This window comes from Eutrema salsugineum, unplaced genomic scaffold, assembly GCF_000478725.1.
Source record: "Eutrema salsugineum unplaced genomic scaffold, Eutsalg1_0 scaffold_7, whole genome shotgun sequence".
NCBI classification, from domain to species: Eukaryota; Viridiplantae; Streptophyta; class Magnoliopsida; order Brassicales; family Brassicaceae; genus Eutrema; species Eutrema salsugineum.
The window spans coordinates 1,445,141-1,468,319 of record NW_006256486.1 but is presented as its reverse complement, the minus strand read 5'-3'; the positions used below and the strand labels follow the sequence as shown (position 1 = coordinate 1,468,319).

The 23,179-nt window shown below is 35.7% G+C and overlaps 6 protein-coding genes across 7 annotated transcripts; 3 read left to right on the top strand and 3 right to left on the bottom strand.

The window, feature by feature from the left end:
- Nucleotides 1–2,097: 2,097 nt before the first annotated feature.
- Nucleotides 2,098–3,709, bottom strand: LOC112082899. Of its 2 annotated transcripts, none has more exons than XM_024150575.1 (4): nucleotides 3,449–3,709; nucleotides 3,190–3,360; nucleotides 2,768–2,841; nucleotides 2,098–2,351 (listed from the first exon to the last, which is right to left on the bottom strand). In XM_024150575.1, the coding sequence occupies exons 1-4, from the start codon at nucleotides 3,600–3,602 to the stop codon at nucleotides 2,295–2,297; spliced, it is 456 nt and encodes a 151-aa protein (XP_024006343.1). In that variant the 5' UTR covers nucleotides 3,603–3,709; the 3' UTR covers nucleotides 2,098–2,294. The 2 variants fall into 2 exon arrangements, with proteins under 2 accessions (XP_024006343.1, XP_024006342.1); XM_024150574.1 differs by having other exon boundaries at nucleotides 2,098–2,294.
- Nucleotides 3,710–9,789: 6,080 nt separating this feature from the next.
- LOC18011188 lies at nucleotides 9,790–10,554 on the top strand. Its single transcript, XM_024150183.1, has one exon. It carries the CDS (start codon nucleotides 9,952–9,954, stop codon nucleotides 10,339–10,341), a length of 390 nt encoding a protein of 129 aa, XP_024005951.1. The 5' UTR covers nucleotides 9,790–9,951; the 3' UTR covers nucleotides 10,342–10,554.
- A 2,926-nt stretch (nucleotides 10,555–13,480) lies between these two features.
- On the top strand, nucleotides 13,481–16,059 carry LOC18011090 (serine-threonine kinase receptor-associated protein). The gene is made up of 7 exons (XM_006392814.2): nucleotides 13,481–13,968; nucleotides 14,254–14,389; nucleotides 14,502–14,583; nucleotides 14,868–15,043; nucleotides 15,170–15,307; nucleotides 15,408–15,547; nucleotides 15,710–16,059. The coding sequence occupies exons 1-7, from the start codon at nucleotides 13,851–13,853 to the stop codon at nucleotides 15,949–15,951; spliced, it is 1,032 nt and encodes a 343-aa protein (XP_006392876.1). The 5' UTR covers nucleotides 13,481–13,850; the 3' UTR covers nucleotides 15,952–16,059.
- A 117-nt stretch (nucleotides 16,060–16,176) lies between these two features.
- LOC18011089 (probable histone H2A variant 3) lies at nucleotides 16,177–17,511 on the top strand. The gene is made up of 2 exons (XM_006392813.2): nucleotides 16,177–16,456; nucleotides 16,993–17,511. Exons 1-2 carry the CDS (start codon nucleotides 16,349–16,351, stop codon nucleotides 17,287–17,289), a joined length of 405 nt encoding a protein of 134 aa, XP_006392875.1. The 5' UTR covers nucleotides 16,177–16,348; the 3' UTR covers nucleotides 17,290–17,511.
- A 1,252-nt stretch (nucleotides 17,512–18,763) lies between these two features.
- LOC18010933 lies at nucleotides 18,764–19,516 on the bottom strand. The gene has a single exon (XM_006392812.2). It carries the CDS (start codon nucleotides 19,407–19,409, stop codon nucleotides 19,065–19,067), a length of 345 nt encoding a protein of 114 aa, XP_006392874.1. The 5' UTR covers nucleotides 19,410–19,516; the 3' UTR covers nucleotides 18,764–19,064.
- A 576-nt stretch (nucleotides 19,517–20,092) lies between these two features.
- LOC18011176 lies at nucleotides 20,093–22,519 on the bottom strand. The gene is given in 8 exon segments (XM_024150215.1): nucleotides 20,093–20,222; nucleotides 20,322–20,522; nucleotides 20,612–20,815; nucleotides 20,899–21,027; nucleotides 21,098–21,778; nucleotides 21,869–22,152; nucleotides 22,250–22,375; nucleotides 22,378–22,519. Coding segments are annotated over 8 exon segments (1,884 nt in total). The 3' UTR covers nucleotides 20,093–20,105.
- Between the last annotated feature and the right edge of the window lie 660 nt (nucleotides 22,520–23,179).

Below are 23,179 nucleotides of genomic sequence, written 5' to 3'. Positions count from 1 at the left end.
GATTGTTTTCATTATTCCATTATGAATATATAAGGGAAGAAAAAAAATTAGTTTACATTTATGCGAACTAGACGGTAAAGTTCTAATAATCTCACTAACAAAAACAATCTTTGTTTGAACTTAGTGTTTAAAAAGTTTAGTAATTAAAGTTTGACTAACGTTGGATTTAATTTGGCTGAATCAACGTTAAATTTGAGATTTTGGTTCATGAGGTAGTTAGAAAGTCTCTCATCCAATCCATAAATTATTTTTTAATTATTTTTTCCTTATTTAATAGACTTATTTCTGTAAGAAGTTATTTTCTTACCACATTTTCTTTGGGGGAGAGGGGTTGGAGAATTTACATTATACATATCAAAATAAAATGTTTTAGTAAAGACCTAAAATTCTCCATGTAAGAATGATATTAAAGGTTCTACACTGTTTAGATCTATAAACCAGATCGAGTGATTAATTACAAGGAAAATTATAATAAGACCTAAAGTTGTTACATATAAAGTCAGAGCAATTTAGATTAGTTAATGAAAAACAGAGCATGGCGAAGATAAGCCGATGATCATTCAACCACTAGGGTAATTACACACTCGTTTTACTTTTTAACGATAATTTGAAATCCACAACATCAAAACATTAAATTTTTTTGAAAAGAATGCCAATTATAAGTTCAACAATATCAAAATCAGAACAAAACTGAATAGTTACATAGCGAGTAGCGACATCCATACATCATACAAGTATTGTTATATGTCGAAAAATTTGCTTTTTTCAGACCTCATCTTTATGTAAATATTAAATTTATGCCTAAACAATTTTTCTGGCCTAAACATACTTATACGTTCAAACAATTTGAAATTCAACCTTAATGTATGGTTTTTGTGCGGAAAACTACTTCCGTCTAATAGGTGTTAAGTCGCCGTCAAACGATTAATATATGGAATCTAGTTAAGCCACGACGTCGTTTTATGCAGTAGAAGTCGCAAAAAATTAACGACAAAACGACATCGTCTAGCTTCTGAGCCTTAGCAGATCACAAAAATAGGCCTAACATCTATAATAAAACTACGTCGTACTGGTTATACACAACTTGAACTTGAAGCCACGACTCGACGATTCAGTTGATTTATTCCATTGTCTTCTTCATCGAACAGAGTAAGAAAAAAACCGATCTCAAGTTTGTAAACCCTAAAAGCGAATTTGCTGTTCAAGTGGTGTTTGTGTTTGGTTATCATCCAGTTCGGCGTTGCAAACATGAGGTACACGATTATCTACTATTTTTTCATTCTAACTTTGTACAGATTAGGATAAAAAATTTGATTGGTTATGCTTTCCATTCATGGATTTGATAAGATTGGTTTATGGTGAACAAAGAAGCTAACTTATGTGTACTAAACGCTATATAACTTCATGGTCTAGGGTTATATAAAATGTATAACTCTGATATTTGTTTTTCTTTTGTTGTTGTTTTTAGTTCGGAAGATGCAGCGTTTCAAGTGTATTACAATGGAAAGTTCGAGATTTCACTGCAAAACAGTACGAAATACGTTGGAGGGGAGGTTGAATTGCTTGTATGCCCACCGAGAGACTTGTTTGTTAAGATTGGGGATAGCCTAAACATTTCTCTGTTCGAACAAAGGATCTGGTACAAGCTTCCATTTGAGGAGTTGTCGGATCTCAAGTTGCTTTGCAATGGAACTACGAATTTTAAAAGCATGTGTGACGCTGTGTTTTGGACCAAAGCTGCAGATGTTTACATAGAGCGTGATACCAACCATTAGCAAACCACAAACCAGGTTTTTCAAATCCCTAAATCGACACTCAGTGAAAAGGAAAGTCGAAAGCTTGAAGACCACGACGAGCAAAAAAAAAAACACCACGAAACTAAGTCTTTTTGTTAAAGTTTAAATCCCACGACTTAGAGAGTAAAACGATGTCGTAACTTACGTGTACACGTAGACAACGTTTCACGGCAACTTAACAGCGTCTCTCCAAAAGTAGTTTTACGCACAAAAGCCATACATTAGGGTTGAATTTCAAATTGTTTAAACGTATAAGTATGATTAGACTAGAAAAATTGTTTAGGCATAAATTAGGGTTGAATTTCAAATTGTTTAAACGTATAAGTACAATGCCATCGCCACCATTCCCATGATGGCCATGAACAACGGCGCCAGTATTGCCACAATCGGCACCGCTGCCACCATCAGGACAGCCGCCGCTAGAACCATTTTGGCAGCCGCCCGACAACTGGCAGCACCGCCATCACTCCCATCGCCACTACTCAAACAGCTTTCCTTCTAATGATAATGCCAAAGAGATGGGAACCATGTAAACGAAGAGCTATTGGGATTCAACTGAGAAAAGTATACAAACAAACAGAGACTAAAGATATTAAACCCCCACAAAAGATCAGAGCACAAAATAAGATGAAAATCAAATCAAGCATGCTCTGATATGAAAAAAAAAACAGAGAAGAAGTAAATGCACATATAACGGAGCTGGATGCTACACACTAGGCAAGTTCAGGGTCAGAGAATACTACTCTAAGAAAACACTATGAAACAAACGTTAACTTGAATTTATGACAACAAACACTGAAGAAGTTTAGATTTCACAGTAGCATTATGTCAAGATAGTGAAAGTAACTCCAACATATTCTCAAATATATAGTACAAATCAACTATCACACAAGAGTGCCACATAAAAACAGAGGTTTTCAGTCATGCTCTAGACCTTAAAAATGCATATAAACATAAACACAAACAATCACCTCAAGCTCCTCTCCCTCATTTCCGGCTGCGATAGGCATGGCATCGTCCTCCACATTCTCATTTACAGAGGTATCTGCAGCAAGATGAACAAGTAATGACTTCACTAGACAAAACTATTAAGCTAAATAGGAATATGCCGTTTATACCTTCTTTGTATATATTCCTTTCTATACGATATTCCTTTGTATTAGGATTTGGGTCAATGTTAATATAAAAGCAGCTTAAGCATGTTAATCTTCCTCTAATACTTAGCAAACAAGTTCTGAATTTACAAGACAGAGCACCCTAGATTGATGACGAGCATTTATGATTAATCAAATCCTTTGCTTACCTCTTTCGACATTAATTGAAAAATCCTCTTTCCAAATTATAAAATCATGAAGCATCGTCGCAGGATATGAGAAGAAAGAGTTATTTTCACCTGATTCGGAGCTGAAATGGCGAGGGAAAACAGACGGAGATGAGGAAATCGCCGATCGATTGGCAGTGAGATGACGAAGACCAACAGGGTTGCAGACGAAAAATCGGCGAGGCGAAGAAGCAGCTACTAGTGCTAGGGTTTTGGTATGTTGATATGGGAAGAATCTGCACTCTAATTAATCACCACGCGCATCGTTGTAAGATCTGGAAAAAAAAAAAACTAGATAAACGAAAAACACTACGAGAAACGCTTTCTTTACCCGATTCAAATCTGAGATTGCGAAGTAGATTAGACGAAGAAGCGAAAATCGCCAATCGATTGGCAGTCGCAGAGATCATTCGATGAGGCGGAGTAGAAGTGAAATAGGAAGCTGTTAGGGTTTTGAGATGAGAAGGGACGATTCTGCTCAACATGATGATGACGACGAAGATCTCAAAAAAATCAACGAAAGATCTTCTTCTTCGACTAAGTGGGACTCCGTTTGGGTTTTCTCTCTGAGACTGTGAGAGTATTTGTGAAATCGCGATTCACTGTGGCACGTATGCGATATTCGTCATGCGAATTATAATTTCGCGTAACTGAATTTAGATTTGTTTATATTCCATGCAACTTCATTATCAACCAACAAATATACAAGATTAATCTTTGACTAAAAGTCAAAATTCTGTTGCACGAGTAAGTGGCGAACCAATAAAAATCGAACTAATAATACATCAATAAAAAATGGGACAATTATATTTATAGGAAAAAAAACTGTAGTATTATCCTTTTAATACTTTTTCAAACGTAACCACTTTTAGACAAAAATATTGTTTATTTATAATTACAAAAATTTTAAAAATATATTTTTATAATCTAAAAAATTTTGGAAAATTCTGAAAGTGGAAGACAAAGACTTTTCATAATATTTTTTTGTCAAAAAAAAAATTAAAACAACTTTTTACAAATGTTCTATGAATTAGTAGAAACCGCATTCTATAAATCTATAAATTTATAGAATAGACTATCTACTATTTCATTAGTTTTCTACTAAATATATAGAATTAGTTATCTACAGTTCTTCTATGTTCTACAAAATTATGAAACTGTATTCTACAACTTTTTCATTGTTCTACAGTTTAGTAGAATTATCTTGCTATAGTTACATCTTTGATCTACATCTTAGTAGAATTACATTTCTACGGAAACTCTTTGTTCTATAATTATAGAATACTTATTTTACAATTCGGTTAACTGAATCTCCGAGAATCTATGATCAGATCTAGAGAATATATTTCTTTCCTTTTCGAGTTATTTAATTTTCTAGTTATTTTTTTTTTAAATTATTTCTTTCCTAATCAGATCTAGAGAATATATTTCTTTCCTTTTCGAATAAATTTTATATCATAAATTTTAATTAATATGGATAAATTCGAATTAGAAGGATAGAAGAGGTTAAATTATTAGTAGAAGTATTAAGGAGACAAAATTTACTATATAAGTAGTAATAGGACAATAGTTAGATTTATTTGTCCTATATTTTTAATTCTTTCATAAAAAATTCCAAAGTAGAATCTCTCAAGAATATTCACATAGTATAGATTATAGATCCCACAAAGGCAGTGGCTTTTTTCAAAGAAAAATATTATAATGTTCGTAATTTGGATTACTAAGTCTAGGTGATACTTGAAAGTGATTTTACATTTTTACTAACCTTTTGAATGCTATTACGATCTAAAATTGGTGGCTAAAACCTAAGCATTTTGATTCAATACGTTCGAGATATAGCTCTCAGGTTTTTTGAACTTTCAGATTTAGTAATGTCTGTAGTAAATCTTTCTTTTATGATATAATTTAAGATTGATGTCACACAAAAATATAAAGATAATTGAAGATTGATGTCAAACAACAATAATATTTTGTGTAATAAATCGTATTTTTTATATATAAGATGATGGATAAGAGCATATTTATTGGTAGAAACCCAGGTTATTTGATTAAATTAATAGTAAACATAAAATAAGAAACTCATAAAGAAACTGTTAAAATATACTTGTGCATTGCTAGAAACCCAAATGGATTTTAAAAAAAAAACTTAATTTTTTCTAAATGATTTATCAAACTGAATTATTACAAAACATAATTGAAATTTGGGGGTTAGTTATTTATATAACAAAAAACTATATATATATATATATATATTATTTGGGGGTAGTTATATTTATAACAAAAAAATGTAGTATTATCTCCTTAATACTTTTTCACCACTTTTGGACAAATATACAATTTATTTATAATTACAAAAATTAAAAAAAAAATATTTTTATAATCTAAAATTTTTTGAAAAATTCTGAAAAGGGAAGATAAAGATATTTCGTAATATCTTTTTACCAAAAAATTTAAAACAACTTTTTACAAATATTCTACGAATTAGTGAAAAGTGCATTCTATATATCTATAAATTTATAGAGTAGGCTATCTACTATTTCATTAGTTTTCTACTAAATATATAGAATTAATTATCTACAATTTTTTTATGTTCTACAAAGTTATAAAACTGTATTCTACAACCTTTTCATTGTTCTACAGTTTAGTAGATATATCTTTTTATAATTACCTCTTTGTTCTACATCTTAGTAGAATTGCATTTCTACAGAAACTTTTTGTTCTACAATTATAGAATACTTATTCTACAATTCGGTTAACTGAATTTTCAAGAATCTAAGATTAGATCTAGATAATATATTTCTTTCTTTTTTGAATTATCTAATTTTAATTATTTTTAAAAAAAAAATTTGAGAAACTAAATTCTATCGACATTTTTTACTTTTTCTCCACAAATTATCATTTTCTTCTCTACGCAAACTCGCCTAAGAAGCTACTGCAGCAGAGAAAAAAAAAGCAATCAGTGTTGTTTAAGTCTGGGGGAGGTAGTTGCTGACATTGTGTTTGTTTTTCTTAAGAGTCTGTCGTGTCAAAACGTTTTTGAGTCAAAACTTGTTGGAGATTATGATGCTTTTCCTGGAATTATTGTGCTGACCTTTCATCTAAGTGACCACTGCTACAGATTCAGTCTAGATCTGACTAATGAAAAATCCAAAGGCCAGTTGACTAGAGGCGTCCATGTTTCCAACAGAATCCACTAACCTGAGCTAATTTCTGAACTCTTTCTTTTACCTCATTGATGTGACTGATGTTCATAGAGCTTGATTCCTCGTTCATACTTGACAAATGAAAGCCTGTGTGAAATCTAATGTTGGTGTTTCTCTCCCTTGTGATGAGTGAAAAAAAAAGAAGAAAGAAAGAAAAAGGGCAAAAAGATTGAGATGATTTTCGCTTAGGAGTGAAGGGCTAGGAAAATGTCCAAGGATCCCATTATTTCACTTCTAAGTTGGAATGATCACACAAAGGAAGGAAACGAGGGGTAGGAAAGTTTCCTATGACCCCATTATTCGCTGAAACCCTTTGATACAAGGTAAGGGGACAACTCGGGACTCGATGGCAAACACCATCAGTACTCGCAGCTTTACCTTTATCGAGTATATGCCATAAAAAAAGGATGATGAGTGTGCGAAAAGAATAAGTCTGGGGGAGAGAAAAGTACCAAAGTGTGTAAGGCTGATTTGTTTGAGTATAGTATGGGAAAGAATCTAGAAGGCTCTTGGTATCTGAATCATCAGTGAGATCCAGCGATGAGGGTTTATGGACAATGTTGTGGAATTTTGGAGTTAATCTGGGAAGCTGTGAATGTCTACGGAGAAGTACATGGTGGTTCGATTTGGAATGATGAAGCAGTAGTTGAGTTGCAGGGTGATCGGTCAAAATGCTAAGTCTGGGGGAGTTGATATATCATGGTTTTTATGGTTTTTAAACCATGCTATAGGTCTTATTTATAGAGTCTTTTTAGTGTTTTTCGAGTCTTTTGGAGTCTTTACAGGTCATAGGTACGTTTGGAGCTTAATTGGTGATTTTGGAGCACTTTGGAGCTAAACAAGGATCAAATTCGTGAAGGATGAATCATGTGCTTTAGTGTCGCTCGACACCATGGAGAGTGACGCTCGACACCATGGAGAGTGACGCTCGACACTTGTTGCAGAAATAAGGAAAACGTGATTTTGTTTCCTGTTTGAAGAAGGAGTTGGGCCCAAAAATCTCCAATAATTACAAGGAAGCCCAAAACGTGTTTTTAAGTTATAAATAGGGTTTTTAGCCACCTTATATCGATACCTTAGATTTTCTTAGAGATGACTTTTGTTTTTGAGAGTTTTTAGGGAGACAAGTCTGAAACTCTGTTCCAGAGAGAGAAGATTTCGAACCCCTGTTTATTAATCTATTTACTGCTTACTGCAATCTATTCAATCATGTTTATTGCTTCAATCTTCATGTCTGAGTAGTTTGCTTGTTGGGTTTAGGGTTCTCATAAAGGATTTCTTTGGATGTTGGATTGATTGATTAGTTAGGGTTCATAATCTATTTAGTTCTTCACCATAGGTTTTTCTTAAAGCTAATTCTGGACTGGCCACCTAGAACTTAGATCTTAGGTTGCTTAATTGACACGGAAGTGTAATTGAATAACTGGAAAGAACCTAGGGTGAGCAAAGTAGCTATTCGCAAAGGAATTTGGTTTAGATACTTTGTGAACATATCGAACTTGAGCATTAAAGCTGGTTTATGTCTTTAGGATTTGCAAAGGAATTTGGAATTCTAGGATTTTAACTTAGATAATTCTCACAACGGAAGTTGGTTAATTATAATTTCGTGATTTGAGTTCAAGAACCGTGCTTAACCCTGAACCCTGATTTATCGATTAATCTGCATTCTCTGCTTTCCTGAGAAACACCCTGAGCATAATTCTTTTCCATCGAGTTTACAACAGTTTGGCTTTCATTGTTGCTTTTAATTTCATTGTGTTTGCTTAGCGTAATTCAAGCCTATAGAGTTTATTGAGCGAATCTCTCGTCTCTGTGGTTTGACCCCTATTATACTACAACTGCACATCTGTGCTCTTGCAGAGTAGCTTAGGGATTAAACTTTGAGCAGATCAATGTTTCAATTTTCTATCATAAATTTTAATTATTTTTTTAACATCTATTTTATTTATATAAAATTCAAATTACATAAATACATAAAATATAAAAATTACAATGCAGTACAACAACAGAAGTGAATGTGACAACTCTTTTCTTCATCAGATTTTGCTTGCAATTAGAATATCCACTCTTTCCTTCCTTCTAATCGCATTCATTGTGCGATTTTGAACTTTGGCTATTATCCATCTTTTACCCTGTTGTATTACATTGACCAATTCCCAATTAAGTGCTAAAGATGTTCTTCGAACAAGAACCCAATTTACTGATTCGTTCGATAGAAAAAGATATTGGGATTGCTAATTTTCAACGATACGAATGTCGCCATACAACAAGAAATGATTTGCTCCAAACCATTGTTTCCTCCATGACAGTTTTCATGATGTTTGTTTCCATAGAAATCTCATATCTAGCAAAATAAAATCTCTTAAAAAAAATATACCTTGAATCATCTCAAAGATTCTTCCGTTGGCGGAATTCTCTCATTATTTCCCAAAATATCAGTGATGCTTGGATCGTATACCCAAATGACATCTCCAAACCAAATGGTGGAGATGAGTAGGATATGAAGAATACCCAAACTGATGTCATCGTGCAATGAGAAGAAACTCACGCCGGAGATATCTGCGTTGTGGATAGTGGAAAAAAACTGCTCTACACCGCCATGTAAGAAAACCCCCGTTGAAGGGAGTTGGAGAATTGGGATTATTAATCCATAGAAAAACACCCAAAAAGTATGATATGGATGTATTACGATGAATAACGCCCTCATAAAAATGATGATTTCAATCATTAGAGAGAGATCAGAACCGCTGTTTTAGGATCGGTGACAAAATCCTCACCGTTGCGATCGTTCATCATTTTGATCAGTGACAAACACCTCTGTCTCAGAGAAGGAAGATACTTTTAACTGTCGGAGAAGAAGACACCAAAAATAGTTTAGGAAACCAAAGAGATCACCAGAGCCGGTAAAATTCCCTTCCAGAAAAGAAGAGTAAAATTCCCTTCCAGAGAAGAAGAAAAACTGTCGTTAACGAAAGGAGTTAAATCGTCTTTTCTATTGCCTTTTCTCTTATCTTTTTATTTTATTTTTTATAGTTAAATTTAAATTAAAAAAATAAAAAGGTTAAATTATTTATAAAAGTATTAAGGGGATAAAATTTAAATAAAAAAATAATAATTAGATTTATTTATCCTATATTTTTAATTGTTTCTATTATTTGTCCGGACGAAACAATTTATTTTGTTTTTAGCATCAACGCGATTTGCAAACCAAAATTTTCGATACGCATAAATCAACGGCTCTTTCACGTTTTAAATAATAAAAACCTCGTCATTTAGAAAAGTGCAGACCAAGACGCTGCAAGTTGATGAATAAAAAAAAACAAAACACCGTTCCACGCGTTTACACTTATCCATCGCCCGAGGCCACGATCCAATGCATCAGCGTCCACCTAAAATCTCTGTGCACAACGCAATATCCAACGTACCACATCCTCTCTCATCTCCATGTGTATACCTCATCGTAGCAGATCTTTCCATCAAATTTGTTAACTATATAATTCGAAACCCGTGAAGTCTCTTTTATCCATCTTCAATCTTCTTTATTTCCTTAAAAATCCCCAAATCTTCACGTTTCTTTCTCTTCTCAGTTCTCACGTATCACGTTACTTTTCAATCTGCATTTTCTCTCTCCATGGCTTCGGTTACATGTTATGCAGCTCCGGTCACGATCCGAGCATCTTCCGGATCCGGATCCACAAAAAACCCGGATTCAAACCGCAAGAAATCTGTTAATTGGTGGGCTCCTCTCTTCGGTTTATCCTCCAATCCCGATTACCTTAACATTGAAATCTCCTCCGTGAACCCGGAATCGAATCTGGGTAAAACCGATATCTCCGGGTCGGGTCAAGATTCCGGTCAGAAGCTCCGTCGCGGTTGTCTCACGGAGGAGAAAGCTAGGCAGTTGAGGAAGAAAATCGCAGAAGCTTCCACGTTCCACGAAGTTATGTATCATTCCGCGATTGCTTCTCGGCTTGCGTCTGATATCTCCTGCCGGGTCGAGGATGAATCAAGTTCGGGTTAGATCTGGAGATGAATCACAAATATGTAATTCGTCGAATCGAAAATGCGTTTCCCTTTCCTTTTTTTCTCCTTGTTCCTGTAGGGTGCAGACTATCTTCTATCGGTGCTCCTTTTTCATTAAAACCGTTGGATTGTGCATGGTCTTTTGTATTGTAAAGTCTCAGGAACCGTTGGATCGTTAATCAGTAAATTCTTTTTTTTTTTAACTTGTTAATTAGCTCTTCGATCTTTGTTAATTACAGGTCTATATACTCTGAATTAACCGAAATAACCCGAATTATCATAAAACCGAGCCAAGATATATCTTGGATTCAGTTTGGTACTAACATATTAAATTTTTAGCTACGAAATTTCAATCTCATATCTAAACTTTCAGAAACCGGAATTAACCGAACCAATCTGAATATCCGAATGCTCCTAAATCATAAATCCTAAAACTCTAAATCACCATAACGAATTAACGAGTATAACATTTCAACGTGAGGATCAAAACAAAGGACACTAATACAACGAGGCAATTCTTATTCAAACTAGATAAATACCCGCATATACACGCATGTCTTTTTTGTAATATATTTTTTAAATCTCACAACAAATTGGTGATCTTAATATTGTATAAAAATCTATTATTTCTATTGTACATATTTAAAAATAGAAAGTTTTTGTTTTAAATATTAAATTGTTCTAAAAATCTATAATTTAACACGAATACATTGATATATTTTAAACTATATGACGTTTTGCTCACTTCTCTCAACTCCTATAAAAACTTCTTAGCTCTCTCTTAACCACAGTGATATAGTTGTTATTTGTTTCACATTGTTAAAAATTATCGTTGCATTATTAAAATATTACTCTAAATCTACTTTGAAAACTCTTTTTGTATTTTGTATTTGTAATTTTCTTAAAAAACATAATTATACGATAACATTTGTCAATGAAATCACCAAAACACAATTCTAATCCAATCTTTCTAAACACTACACACACACTCAAATAGACTCTTTAAACGATAACATTTTACTACTCATTTCTTCATATTTTGTTCCACTTAGTTCCTACATGATTGGAGCCAAACTTTCAACAATCTTTCTTTTTTTTGAACATGGTAAAATATATTTACCTCTGTTTAGTAGGTTATAAGCATTTCTATGGAATGTATTAAAATGATTAGTAGATTTTTTTATTTTAACCATTAATTAGCTAAACAAACTGTCATACATATCCATAAACATTTACATAAATTTTATATTATAAGCAAATAAATAAACTTTTGGTAAATTATAATTAAAGGACTCTTAAGCTATACAATAACACTACTACTTATTGACCCAGCTAGTATATTCTACACATAATCACAATTAGACTTATAGAATATAGACCCCCATTGGCGGTCTCCTTGCAAAGGAACATTGTATAGTGGCTGCTTAGCCTTCACATGAATATTTTGATGTCTACTGAAATAAAGAAATCAAAAGCTTTTATAGGTCATCGCTGATTCTCTGTTGAGTTAGTAATTGATTTCGTATCTAATAGTCATTCTGATTTGCTTTGATTCCTTTTTTACTTACTTCCACAAACAGATATACATTTCTCAATTTTTCTCCTTTGCGGTGGTGATAGTCCATTCTTTCTCTGCGACGTCATCTATTCTGATTTCCCAACACTTGTTCTCCTTCCTCGTGTTTATGTGCTCTCTCTGTTTCTTTTTTTTTCTTTGTCATTAATCTCATCCTCTCTCTCCCTCTCCTACTCACGGCTTGTCCTCTCTTCTCTTTTCTTCCTCCTTTCACGACTCTTTCTCCTCTCTTTTTTTTTTCTTATTTCTCCTTTTCTCTCTCTTTACCTCTTATGACTGCTCCTATTTTTTTTTTTAGTTCAATAATTTAACTAAAATAACTTGTATATAAGGATATATACATTAGTTAATTTAAGGAAGATGAATCACACTTTTTAGGAGAATTATCTTAATAAATGTATGTTTATCACTGAATTCAATGATTTAAGTAATAAATTGATGTTTATTTACGAAAAGATTTTTAAAAATTATTAAATAATAAGAATCTAATAATTGTTTAGAAGATGATGTGTCAAAAAGATGAGTGCTTAGGTGTTAAATTTGTGAGACTCAACTGACTCTTTATATAATAGATTTATCAGCTCTTGCGGCCAAAAGTTTACCAATCTCTATCCATAATCAATTGGATTAACGAATAGGATAAATAAACGGCGTTACGATTTCGTAACAACACAAGTATCATATGCTGAGTTAAAGCACCTTGCAACATATTATATCAATATGCTTAATTGAGAATTGATTGCAACCAGTTTTGTCTCTCTGAAAGCAAGGCAGTGAAGCAATTTTTTTTTGATGCATTGGAAAAATGCGAAGAAATACTCAGGAAAACAACGGTTACTATCTACGGTTTACCATTATGTGTTGAGAATTTATTTTGTAGCCTTACGCAGTGATCTTCAAATGCGATAAAACACTCGTAAGAGAGAATTCAAATCTCTTTGCTGCACGAAAAAGATCTTCCACATCGGCTTGAGCAGTACCCTAGAGATGGATCATATAAAATCAAACTATTACAAAAGCTTTCCTTCTATAAACCCTCTTGGGATTATCACTCATGGACCAAACATTGACCACTCTTTTGCCTCATAATCGACATAAATTATCTTCATAATCAACATTAAGACTCCGTTGTACCGTTTAATAGTGTTTGTTTACCCTTACGAACATTGTTTTACTACATTCATTTTTTTAACAAAAGACATTGTTTTACATTTGAGCTATTAGTTCTACGCTTGAGAGTGTGTGTGTGTGTGTTAGCATTGTAAGTCATGTGTTTTGGTTTACGTAATGCATTGTGTGAATATTCATGTCAAATCGCTAACAATCTTCCGAAAAATGTAACGTGGTTGTGAATTCAAAAAGGTAAACTCCAAAACTAAGGAAACAAAATGCAAGTTTTGTGTGATTGGAAAAATATGTCAAGCCGAAAGTATGGGCTTTCTAATGCAATAATTGAAAAATATAGGACGTATAATACAAATTATGATATTTTCCTTCTTTTTTTCCAACAATACAAATTATGTTCTTCCGACTGAAATCCCTAAAACAGGTTACTATTACTGTTTTGTACAAATAAAGCATCCCATTCCTAAAATTTCCTCTGACCTTTTTTTTTTCCTTTCTAGTTCTCATTTTTTTGTCTGTAGAATTTTCGGTAAGCAGCATTTAACTGTAGCTGCAGATTTCTCTTTCAAGTGTAGATCGAACAAAGTTATTAGATTCGGGATCTTTCTCCCAATATATTTGTAGAAAATAGAATAAAAGTTAAGACTTTTGAATTTTTTAGCGTAATTCGTCTCGGAATCTACCTTGAATCGCTTGGATTAGAAAAAACCCTTTTCTTCAATCTGAAAGGATTTGAAATTCTGCTTAGGATTTTGGGTTCTTCTCTGGATTAGCGGCTAGGGTTTTCCATTGTTGTTTTGTTATAAATGGATAAGAAAAAGGTCGCATCTCCACTTATGTGCCATGGCCATTCAAGACCTGTCGTGGATTTGTTCTACAGCCCTATCACGCCAGATGGTTTCTTCCTCATCAGCGCCAGTAAAGGTAATAGTTTATATTATGTTTTATAAAAATTGGACTTTGTTGTTTACACCAGTAGTTGATTAGTATAAAGTGTGTCTCTTTACTTACAAGAACTGAGTACTACAGTGTTCTGTTTGGTGGGTTTTTAGCTTTTGTGGTACGAACTGAAAAAATCATTTCCACTGGATTATGTGGTGTTTAGATGCTTGAATTACTTATATTAGTTTGCACTTACTTATGAATCTTTAAGACTATTCATAGTGCTGACAGTTGTTGAGATTCAAAATCATGTCTTTATGCGTTTAGATTCGCATCCAATGTTGAGGAATGGGGAAACTGGAGATTGGATTGGTACATTCGAAGGGCATAAAGGTGCAGTGTGGAGTTCTTGCCTGGATAACCATGCATTACGTGCTGCATCTGCATCAGCGGATTTTTCAGCGTACGTTTTTGATTTCTTTAGGTTCCATTACTATGATGTTTTCTTACGTTCAACACATATATCTCTCTTGGCCGAGACCTTAATCAGCCGATTGTTTTATTTATTCGTTCAGGAAACTCTGGGATGCGTTAACAGGAGATGTGCTGCATTCTTTTGAGCACAAGCATATTGTTCGAGCATGTGCCTTCTCAGAGGTGCGTTCAAGTTACTAATAGGGTCAAGCCCTTTATATCTCTGTGGTTTGAATGATCTGTTGTGGGCAGGCTTTTTATGTAATAGCTCTTATCCTAACATTTACTCTACAAAATCTCGAGTTGATTGTTATGAGGATTTGGTTACGTCGGTGATACTGGAATTTTCTACTAAATTGGACTACTCTTAAAACATGTTTGTTTGTGGATGGTTCATCGTCGTTCATACTTATGCGATAGTCAGTAATTGATTGCAATGCGTCTAACCCTTTTCTCTCTCTCACTAGGATACAAAACTGTTGATCACGGGAGGATTTGAGAAGATTCTCCGTGTTTTCGACTTGAATCGGTTGGATGCACCTCCTACAGAAGTCGATAAATCTCCTGGTTCTATCAGAACTCTCACATGGCTTCACAGTGATCAAACGATATTAAGTTCTTGCACTGATATTGGCGGTGTAAGGTATGAACCCTATGAAATAACAAGCCACGGCTAAAGTTAAACACAAAATGTTGTATAGAAGAAGGTATAATTTGATAGACCTTTTGTTTTCTTTTTCCTTTTTATTCTAACTGTTATTTTATACAGGTTATGGGATGTGAGGAGTGGGAAAATCGTCCAGACATTAGAGACCAAGTCTCCTGTAACCAGTGCTGAAGTGAGCCAAGATGGTCGGTACATTACAACTGCTGATGGGTCAACAGTTAAATTCTGGGATGCAAACCAGTAAGTTTTTCATTTGCAGGAAGAGAATCTGATATTTTGAAATTACTTTATGTAATTTGCTCAATCTCTCTCTGTCGTTGTCTTTTATCTTTTTTTTAAGCTTTGGACTAGTGAAGAGTTACGACATGCCCTGCAATATCGAATCTGCGTCTCTGGAGCCAAAGTCTGGTGAAAAGTTTGTTGCTGGTGGAGAAGATATGTGGGTCCGAGTGTTTGATTTCTACACTGGCGAGGAGATTGGTGAGTGACCTCTCAAACAACATTTACGCCATCATATTCATAGAGTTAGTGTTAAAGAAGTAGGCTTTGATTCAATACGATCACAGATTGTCATGTAAATAGCTTCTTCTATATAATTTCAGCTTGAGTTTCTGATTGTGTAATCTTTTGTCTGAATTTAAGGATGCAACAAGGGACATCATGGTCCGGTACACTGCGTGAGGTTTTCTCCCACGGGAGAGTCTTACGCCTCAGGATCTGAAGACGGAACCATCAGAATCTGGCAAACAACGCCTGCAAATACTGAAGAGAACGAATCGGCTTCGAGGAGGGTGAAGCATAATGTGGACGAAGTTTCTAAGAAGATTGAAGGCTTTCACATCAACAAGGAAGGGAAAAACGCAGAGAAACCATCTGATGCTTAGCAAAAATGTCGTAGTTCTTGACTTGCTGTGTTTTGTTTCCAGACTGAATTATACAGAGAAAAGAAAAAAAGACATTCCCTTCTTCTGAATCAAAGCAAGTTTCTGGGGTCTTTTTTGTTATTATTTGAAATATTGGGACATGTTTTGCGATTTAGTATGTTGGGCTTGGGCTTTTATCGCTGTGGGAAGTGTAATTAGGGTTGGTGTAGAGGGGTAAAATCGTCAACTGGCGTTGCATTCATAGACCGCCTTTCTCGATCTCTATTTCTCTCTCTGGGAAACATCTAATCGACTCGAGAGCTCTTCTTCTCTTTTTTTATCTGGTGCGAAAGTGCGATCTCCTTTCTAACTCTCTCTCTCTCTGCGAGAATTTTACTGTGAGATTTCTGGCGGGAAAATGTCGGGGAAAGGAGCCAAGGGTTTGCTTATGGGGAAACCTAGCGGTAGCGACAAGGACAAGGACAAGAAGAAACCCATCACTCGTTCCTCTCGAGCTGGTCTACAGGTATTTCTCTCTCCCCTTTCTCTCTCTCGTTCTCCGTAAGTTTCTGTGTCTTTTGGAATCGAGCTGGTCTTGTTCGCCTGAACGATAAGTAGATCGCGTAAGTGGCGGATCGAAGAGATTCTGAGTTAGATTTTGGTATGAGATATGGAATAGGGACATTGGGATGCGAGATTTGCTATTAGGCTGTGTTATTTGCTGGAAATTGCTTCAATAAGCGTCTGTGGTTGATATTGACCAAAAGATCTTTTGATTTATCTTGTTCCCGTCGTGATAAGCCTTTCCTTATTCACCTCTTGTTAGTTTTCTTATAGAGATTTTTGCGATATATCTATTGTTGTAAGGGCTAGCAATGGAAGTTTGTGGTTTAGTCATTGTTATGCTGCTTGGGAGTGTGTTTGCTTGAGGTTTCCTCATTGTAAACACTCTTGCTTCAAAACCCAAAACTAAAAACAGTTTCTTTGTAATGATTGAGAGGACAATTGATTTCTGTGTTTCCATTGTTGTGGCTAATTTTTAGGGGTTATCTTTTTGTGCAGTTCCCTGTAGGTAGGGTGCATCGACTGTTGAAGACAAGGTCCACAGCTCATGGAAGAGTTGGAGCAACTGCAGCTGTTTACACAGCAGCCATATTGGAGTATCTGACTGCTGAAGTCTTGGAGCTGGCTGGTAACGCGAGCAAGGACCTGAAAGTGAAACGTATCTCGCCAAGGCACTTGCAGCTCGCGATTCGTGGTGATGAGGAGCTCGATACCCTCATCAAGGGGACTATAGCTGGTGGTGGTGTCATCCCTCACATCCACAAGTCTCTCATCAACAAATCCGCCAAGGAATAATAGAGTTTTTACCGCTTTGCTTCTCTGTTTTCTAAGTGTTTCTGTGAGAGTCTGTGTTTGATAAGACGCTAGAGAGCTCTTTTAGGGATTGTTTGTTATTGTTCTATCGGCCTGCTTGTGTTAGAGACCCGAGTCGATTCATCTTATCTTTAAGCATATGTATTTGATGATTGTCCAAAACCCATTTCTGACTACCATTCTAGTTTGGTCGTATTAAAGTAACCGATCATCGCCGGAGAAGCTTTAAAACAAATTCATGCGCAAGGATTTGTATTTTCTCTGAACAGGAATCGTATATACAACGAATACATCAGAAAAAACACAGATTGTGCTTGAGAAACTTGGGCAGAAAATATTCACTTGGCCTTGGTTGAATGCTAAGGCTATAATTTCTGCAGATTCTTTCATCAAACTTTTACTTTGAGATGCGTTTAGGAGTTTGGTAGTTTAGGTATCAATCTGCAGAACTGCTTACAAGAATGGAGGAAGTGTTAGCCGGTGAATCACACTGCTTGTAATGGACACTTAAGCCTTGGATCTTGATGAATAAACTGTCTGCATTTGTAAGCAGTCTTGGTTGTAACTCTTCTCTGTCTCTCCTGAAAGAGTTTTGTCTAAATTCACCGGAAAAGCTGCTTAAGATTTTGTAGTTTGATCTAGTGAAAGATTGACGATAAGCCTTCTTGTAACCCGAGAAACCAGATTTACATGTGAGGACCTGCAAAATCCATAAGAAAGAGTGAGCTCCAAACTACAAGTTATATCTCAACAGAGAAGCTAAGACAAGAAAGCGATATTACGGCTTCCTGGTCGATTTTGTTGTAAATGAGCTTTTCTAGCTCCACAACTTGTTCGATAAGCTACCACGACATGAGCTAAACCGAAAACCGCAGATGATAGTAACAAAACCGGCATCACCCATGAGATATTGAAGTCATAGACTTTTGCTTCCAGATGAGAACTCACAGTGAAAAACACAAGCTTTAACAAAAAGAAGAAGAATCCCTCCAAAGGAAAGTGACATCACTGTTTCAAGATAAGGACTATAACCCCATGGCTCAGGCTTCACAATTCTTGCCCTATTTGCCGCCGTGATCTGCCACCTATCAGCACTGTTAGAGATTCTCGGTGGATGCAGCTCGGGAACATTTGGCCTTTTAGGGCAAGGTACCAAAAGGGTTAGTCCAGAAGAAACAGCACACAGGAATCCTCGAGGTAACAGGAGCTGAAACTGAGTATTTCGGGAGATAAAACTGACAGTGGAGTCTCTATGATTCAAGAAATATACATAGTGACTATCTATTGTTAAGAACATATGTATAGACACGCTGTGAGAAATTTGTCTATGCATAAGTGCATATCTCAGAAATAAACTCCAGCTAACGTTTCATGCTATGGTTATCAATGCTATAACAATCTTTCAACCTATGCAATGAACATAGTGTCCTATATTTTATCTGCAATTCAAAGGATCACTACCAAATATTCAACTTTCAACTTCTCTGCAACATAAATCTACAATCGTCCTACATATGCAACGAACATTGTTTAATTCAAAGATCACTACCAAGTAGTGAATTTTCCGATACTCACTAACATAACACAAATCAATAAGTTACAGAATATATGAGTGAAGTCAGAAGAAAAAAGAGAATAGCTGATTTAAGTAAGCAATGAAAACATATATGGTGAACTCGTTTCAGGTAGACTAACGCAAAAGTCTTTAATTCGAACTCCAAACATCAATCTGCATACAGAACCAGACTGCAAATTTTCTATTTACAGTATCGATCGGCCTTCTTCTTGACACGATCGTCCAGAGCCTCTGCGACGGATTCGAAGTTTGATTTCGGAATGTAACCGAACTTCTTTGCCTCCACGGGAAATAGCTCATCGTACTTCTTCTTCTTCGCGGCGTCAATAGAGTAAATATCATCGTCTCCAACGGCGGCGGCGGCGGCGGAAGTCTCTGAACCGTCGGGAGCCATATTTTGGACCTCAAGCTTTTCCTTGTTCTTCTTGTGCTTCTTCTTCTTCTTTTCGATCGACTTCCTCGTGGCTAGATCGCCTCCTTTGAACGCTAACCTTCCCCCTTTAACCCTCTCGTAAGGATCCGACATAGCTTTTTTACTCTCGCTTAGATTCAGATTGTTACTCGGATCGATTAGGGTTTTCGAAACGCTAGTCCTCCAGCCAATTTCTTTGTCTCTGCTCCAGCTCAGCTTTACTATCCTTTTTCTCTTTTTTCTCTTTTTAAATCGTTTTCATTAAATAATTTGGAAACAAATCATGTCGTAATTTATCAAATCATGACTGTTATTTTTCCTCATTTTCTTTCTTTGCTATTAATAAGAAACATCTTTTTCCTTTTTCTCTGTTATATAAAAAAGACACGAAGAAAAGGTTTTCGCTGACAAAAGAAAGATTTTCATAAAACTAAAAAATATAATAATATATGTGTGGGTTTGTTCATATAGTTCTCTACCTTTTAAGCAATATATGTATTTGATGATTGTCCAAAACCCATTTTCTGACTACTTTTCTAGTTTGCTCGTATTAAATTAACAGATCATCGCCGGAGAAGCTTTAAAACAAATTCATTGGTAAGGATTTGTATTTTCTCTGAACAGAAATCGTATATACAATGAATACATAAGGAAAAGCAGAGATTGTGCTCAAGAAACTTGCGTAGAAACTTGTAGCAAATCTGGTTGAAGTTTTGTTCACGTTAACAACATACTGATGCCTGATTTACTCTGATGAATGAATCACGAAGAAAACTTTTTTCTTTCATCACTCTTTTCTTTGAGATAATTTTAGGAGTTTGGTAGTTTAGGTATCAGTCTGCAAATGAAGGAACCGAGGGCGTTAACAAGTGTTGTAGGACACTCCTCATGTGGCAAATGTCCGCATCCTGATATGGCTACAAATCTCTGTGAGGGTACACACACAAGTACATTAAAAACAAAATGGGTTAGAGAGAGTGGAAACTTAAGTTGTAGAAGTCTTGGAGAAGAGTAAATGAAACTTACAGAATTGGTGAGCTTAGAAGCAAGAGCTTGTGAAGATTTCAAAGGAACAAGAGCATCCTCAGCTCCGGCAACAACTAAGACTGGAAGATCTCCCATGGATTTCAACAGAGTTGACGCATTTTGAGGTGAAAGTATCATCTCATATGATAACTTGCTTATCTCATTGAATGCTTCATCCCAAGCTTCTAAACATAGAGGAGCCTGAAAATAATTACAACAAGAAAAGGGCTTATAGTAAAAGTAACAACTTTGGTCTCTGTGACATTATGTGTTTATGTATAATGATTAACCTTGTAGAGCATTATGACATCAGTGGTTAGCTTGGTGGTGTCACACCATGCACGCCGGTTTACCAATTGAGTTATTTCGGTTCGCAACAAAGGACGCACCAAGTGCTTCTTCCTGAGTGATGTATGAAGAAGTATCCTTGCAAAGCCAGGAACTACTTCTCTTGATAAGCTAACGTTTATCAAAACCACCCCTTTGATTGTAATCTGTGGCAAAAATTAAGGGTATATATATTGTTAGTGGCAAAGTGAAACATAAGTCATAAGCTTATCAAGGAACTGATTCTTACACTGCATTTGAAGGTAGAGGCTTGTGCTCTTTCTGCTGCCTTGAGAGCAAGCAAGCCACCATCGTCGTGGCCAACGAGTACCACCGACGAAAAACCCATCTCGGTACAAAAAGAAAGTAGTAGATCGACCTGTGAAGCGATTATGTCAAAACAAAGAGATAGAAGAGCTTTCACAAAGGAAATGTCTCAAATGACCTACCTGGCTTTCGAGCTTGTAAGGGTTAGCTAGATTCCTCTCTTCCCAATCTTGCCGGATAAGTCTAGAGGTCAGTCCCCAACCAGGCCGGTCATATGCAACGACTCTGCAACTGAGCTGAAGAGACAATTCTCCCATTACATGTCTCCAAGAGAAGACTCCTCCTCCAAATCCATGGACTAGAACTATACCAACATCTCCATTCCTCTCCAAATCTTCCCCAAGATTCATAGAATCCGTTTGATTCATATCATCCTTGTTGAACAAGCTAATGGGAGTAGTTGGATAATTCGCTAACAGAGGATCATATAAAGAGGATCTATCGGGCTGAATGGTGTAGCTTCGATGCAACTGATTGCTTTGAGTTTGAGAGATTAAGTTTGACATCTGCTTGTCTAGTAGTCTCAGCCTTCTGGCATTCACATCAACTGCAGAGCTGCTTACAAGAATGGAGGAAGTATTAGCCGGTGAATCACACTGTTTGTAATGCACACTTAAGCCTTGGATCTTGATGAATAAACTGTCTGCATTTGCAAGAAGTCTTGGTTGTAACTCTTCTCTGTCTCCCCTGAAAGAGTTTTGTCTAAATTCACCGGAATAGCTTAAGATTTTGTAGTTTGATCTAGTGAATGATTGACGATAAGCCTTCTTGTAACCCGAGAAACCAGATTTACATGTGAGAACCTGCAAAAACCATAAGAAAGAGTGAGCTCCAAACTACAAGTTATATCTCAACAGAGAAGCTAGCAAGTGAAAACAAGAAAGATATATTACAGCTTCTTGGTCAATTTTGTGGTACATGAGCTTCCTTCTAGCTCCACAACTTGTTTGATAAGCTACCACGACATGAGCTAAACCGAAAACCGCTGATGATAGTAACAAAACCGGCATCACCCATGAGATATTGAAGTAATAGACCTTTGCTTCCAGATGAGAACTCACAGTGAAAACACAAGCTTTAACAAAAAGAAGAAGAATCCCTCCAAAGGAAAGTGACATCACTGTTTCAAGATAAAGACCATAAGCTAATCTTGTGTCTTCACAAAGCCAAGAGAGACCTGTTTCACCATCGTCAATGGAAGCTTATTGAATCAGAACCAATATCAAGTATGATTCGGAAGTGAGAAAGAAAGAGAAAGGAGGATGTGTCCGTACAGATAATGGCGAGAGATCTGAGTAGAGTGACGAGTGGTACATCAATGAAAGAGCTCTTGAAACTATACTGATGAAGATGCTCTGCGGCGGAGTGGCACGTGAGGCACGTGACGCCGGAGACGATAGGCAAGGAACCACCACATCAGCCACCGTGATCAGAACAGGCAACGAAGAAGCTAATAGAGACGCCGTCATTGCTGCCACAAAGAACATCGTCCTTAAACATCTCCGTGCTTTCTCCGCCACAATCCACGACTTCCACGAAGCCATTTTCTCCGCCTTTTTTTCAACCAAATTTGACGGTGGCTACTGGTGAACTAGAGGTCCGAAATTTCTTGGTAATTCAAGAAAACTTGGAGCAAATAATCAAACCAGAAAATCTATGATTATCTTTTACCCTTGAATCAAGAAACGATGTATCTCAGTCATGACAGACACGGCGGAGAAGTGGCGAGCATTTGACGGAGATGGTTGATAATATCGTCGGAAAATTAAAGGAATGGTTAGTCTCCTTTTTGTTTTTGCTTTTATAAACGGATCAATTTTGAAATTCAGACAAAACGTTTTAGCTTTTAGGGAATTATGTAACTCGTAACAGTTGATTTATTTCTTGATTTTTATAAGAAAACAATGCACTTTTTTTTTCAAATTTTGGTACAGAAAGATTTGTTGAATAATAGAATGAGTTGTAAGATAAAGTAAATTTAAGAGTGGGAAAAATATATTTAATGATTAATGGACCAAAAGACAGCAAAGACAAGAAATGATAAGTGTGTTGGAGGAAGAGTAACACATAGAAGGCATGTGAATGTTAGCTTCACTCTAATATTCTTCCAGCCAATATCTTCTGTCTTTGTTCCAGCTCAGCTTAGTATCCTTTTTTCTTTCTTTCTCTTTTTAAATCGTTTTCATTGAATAATTTGGAAACAA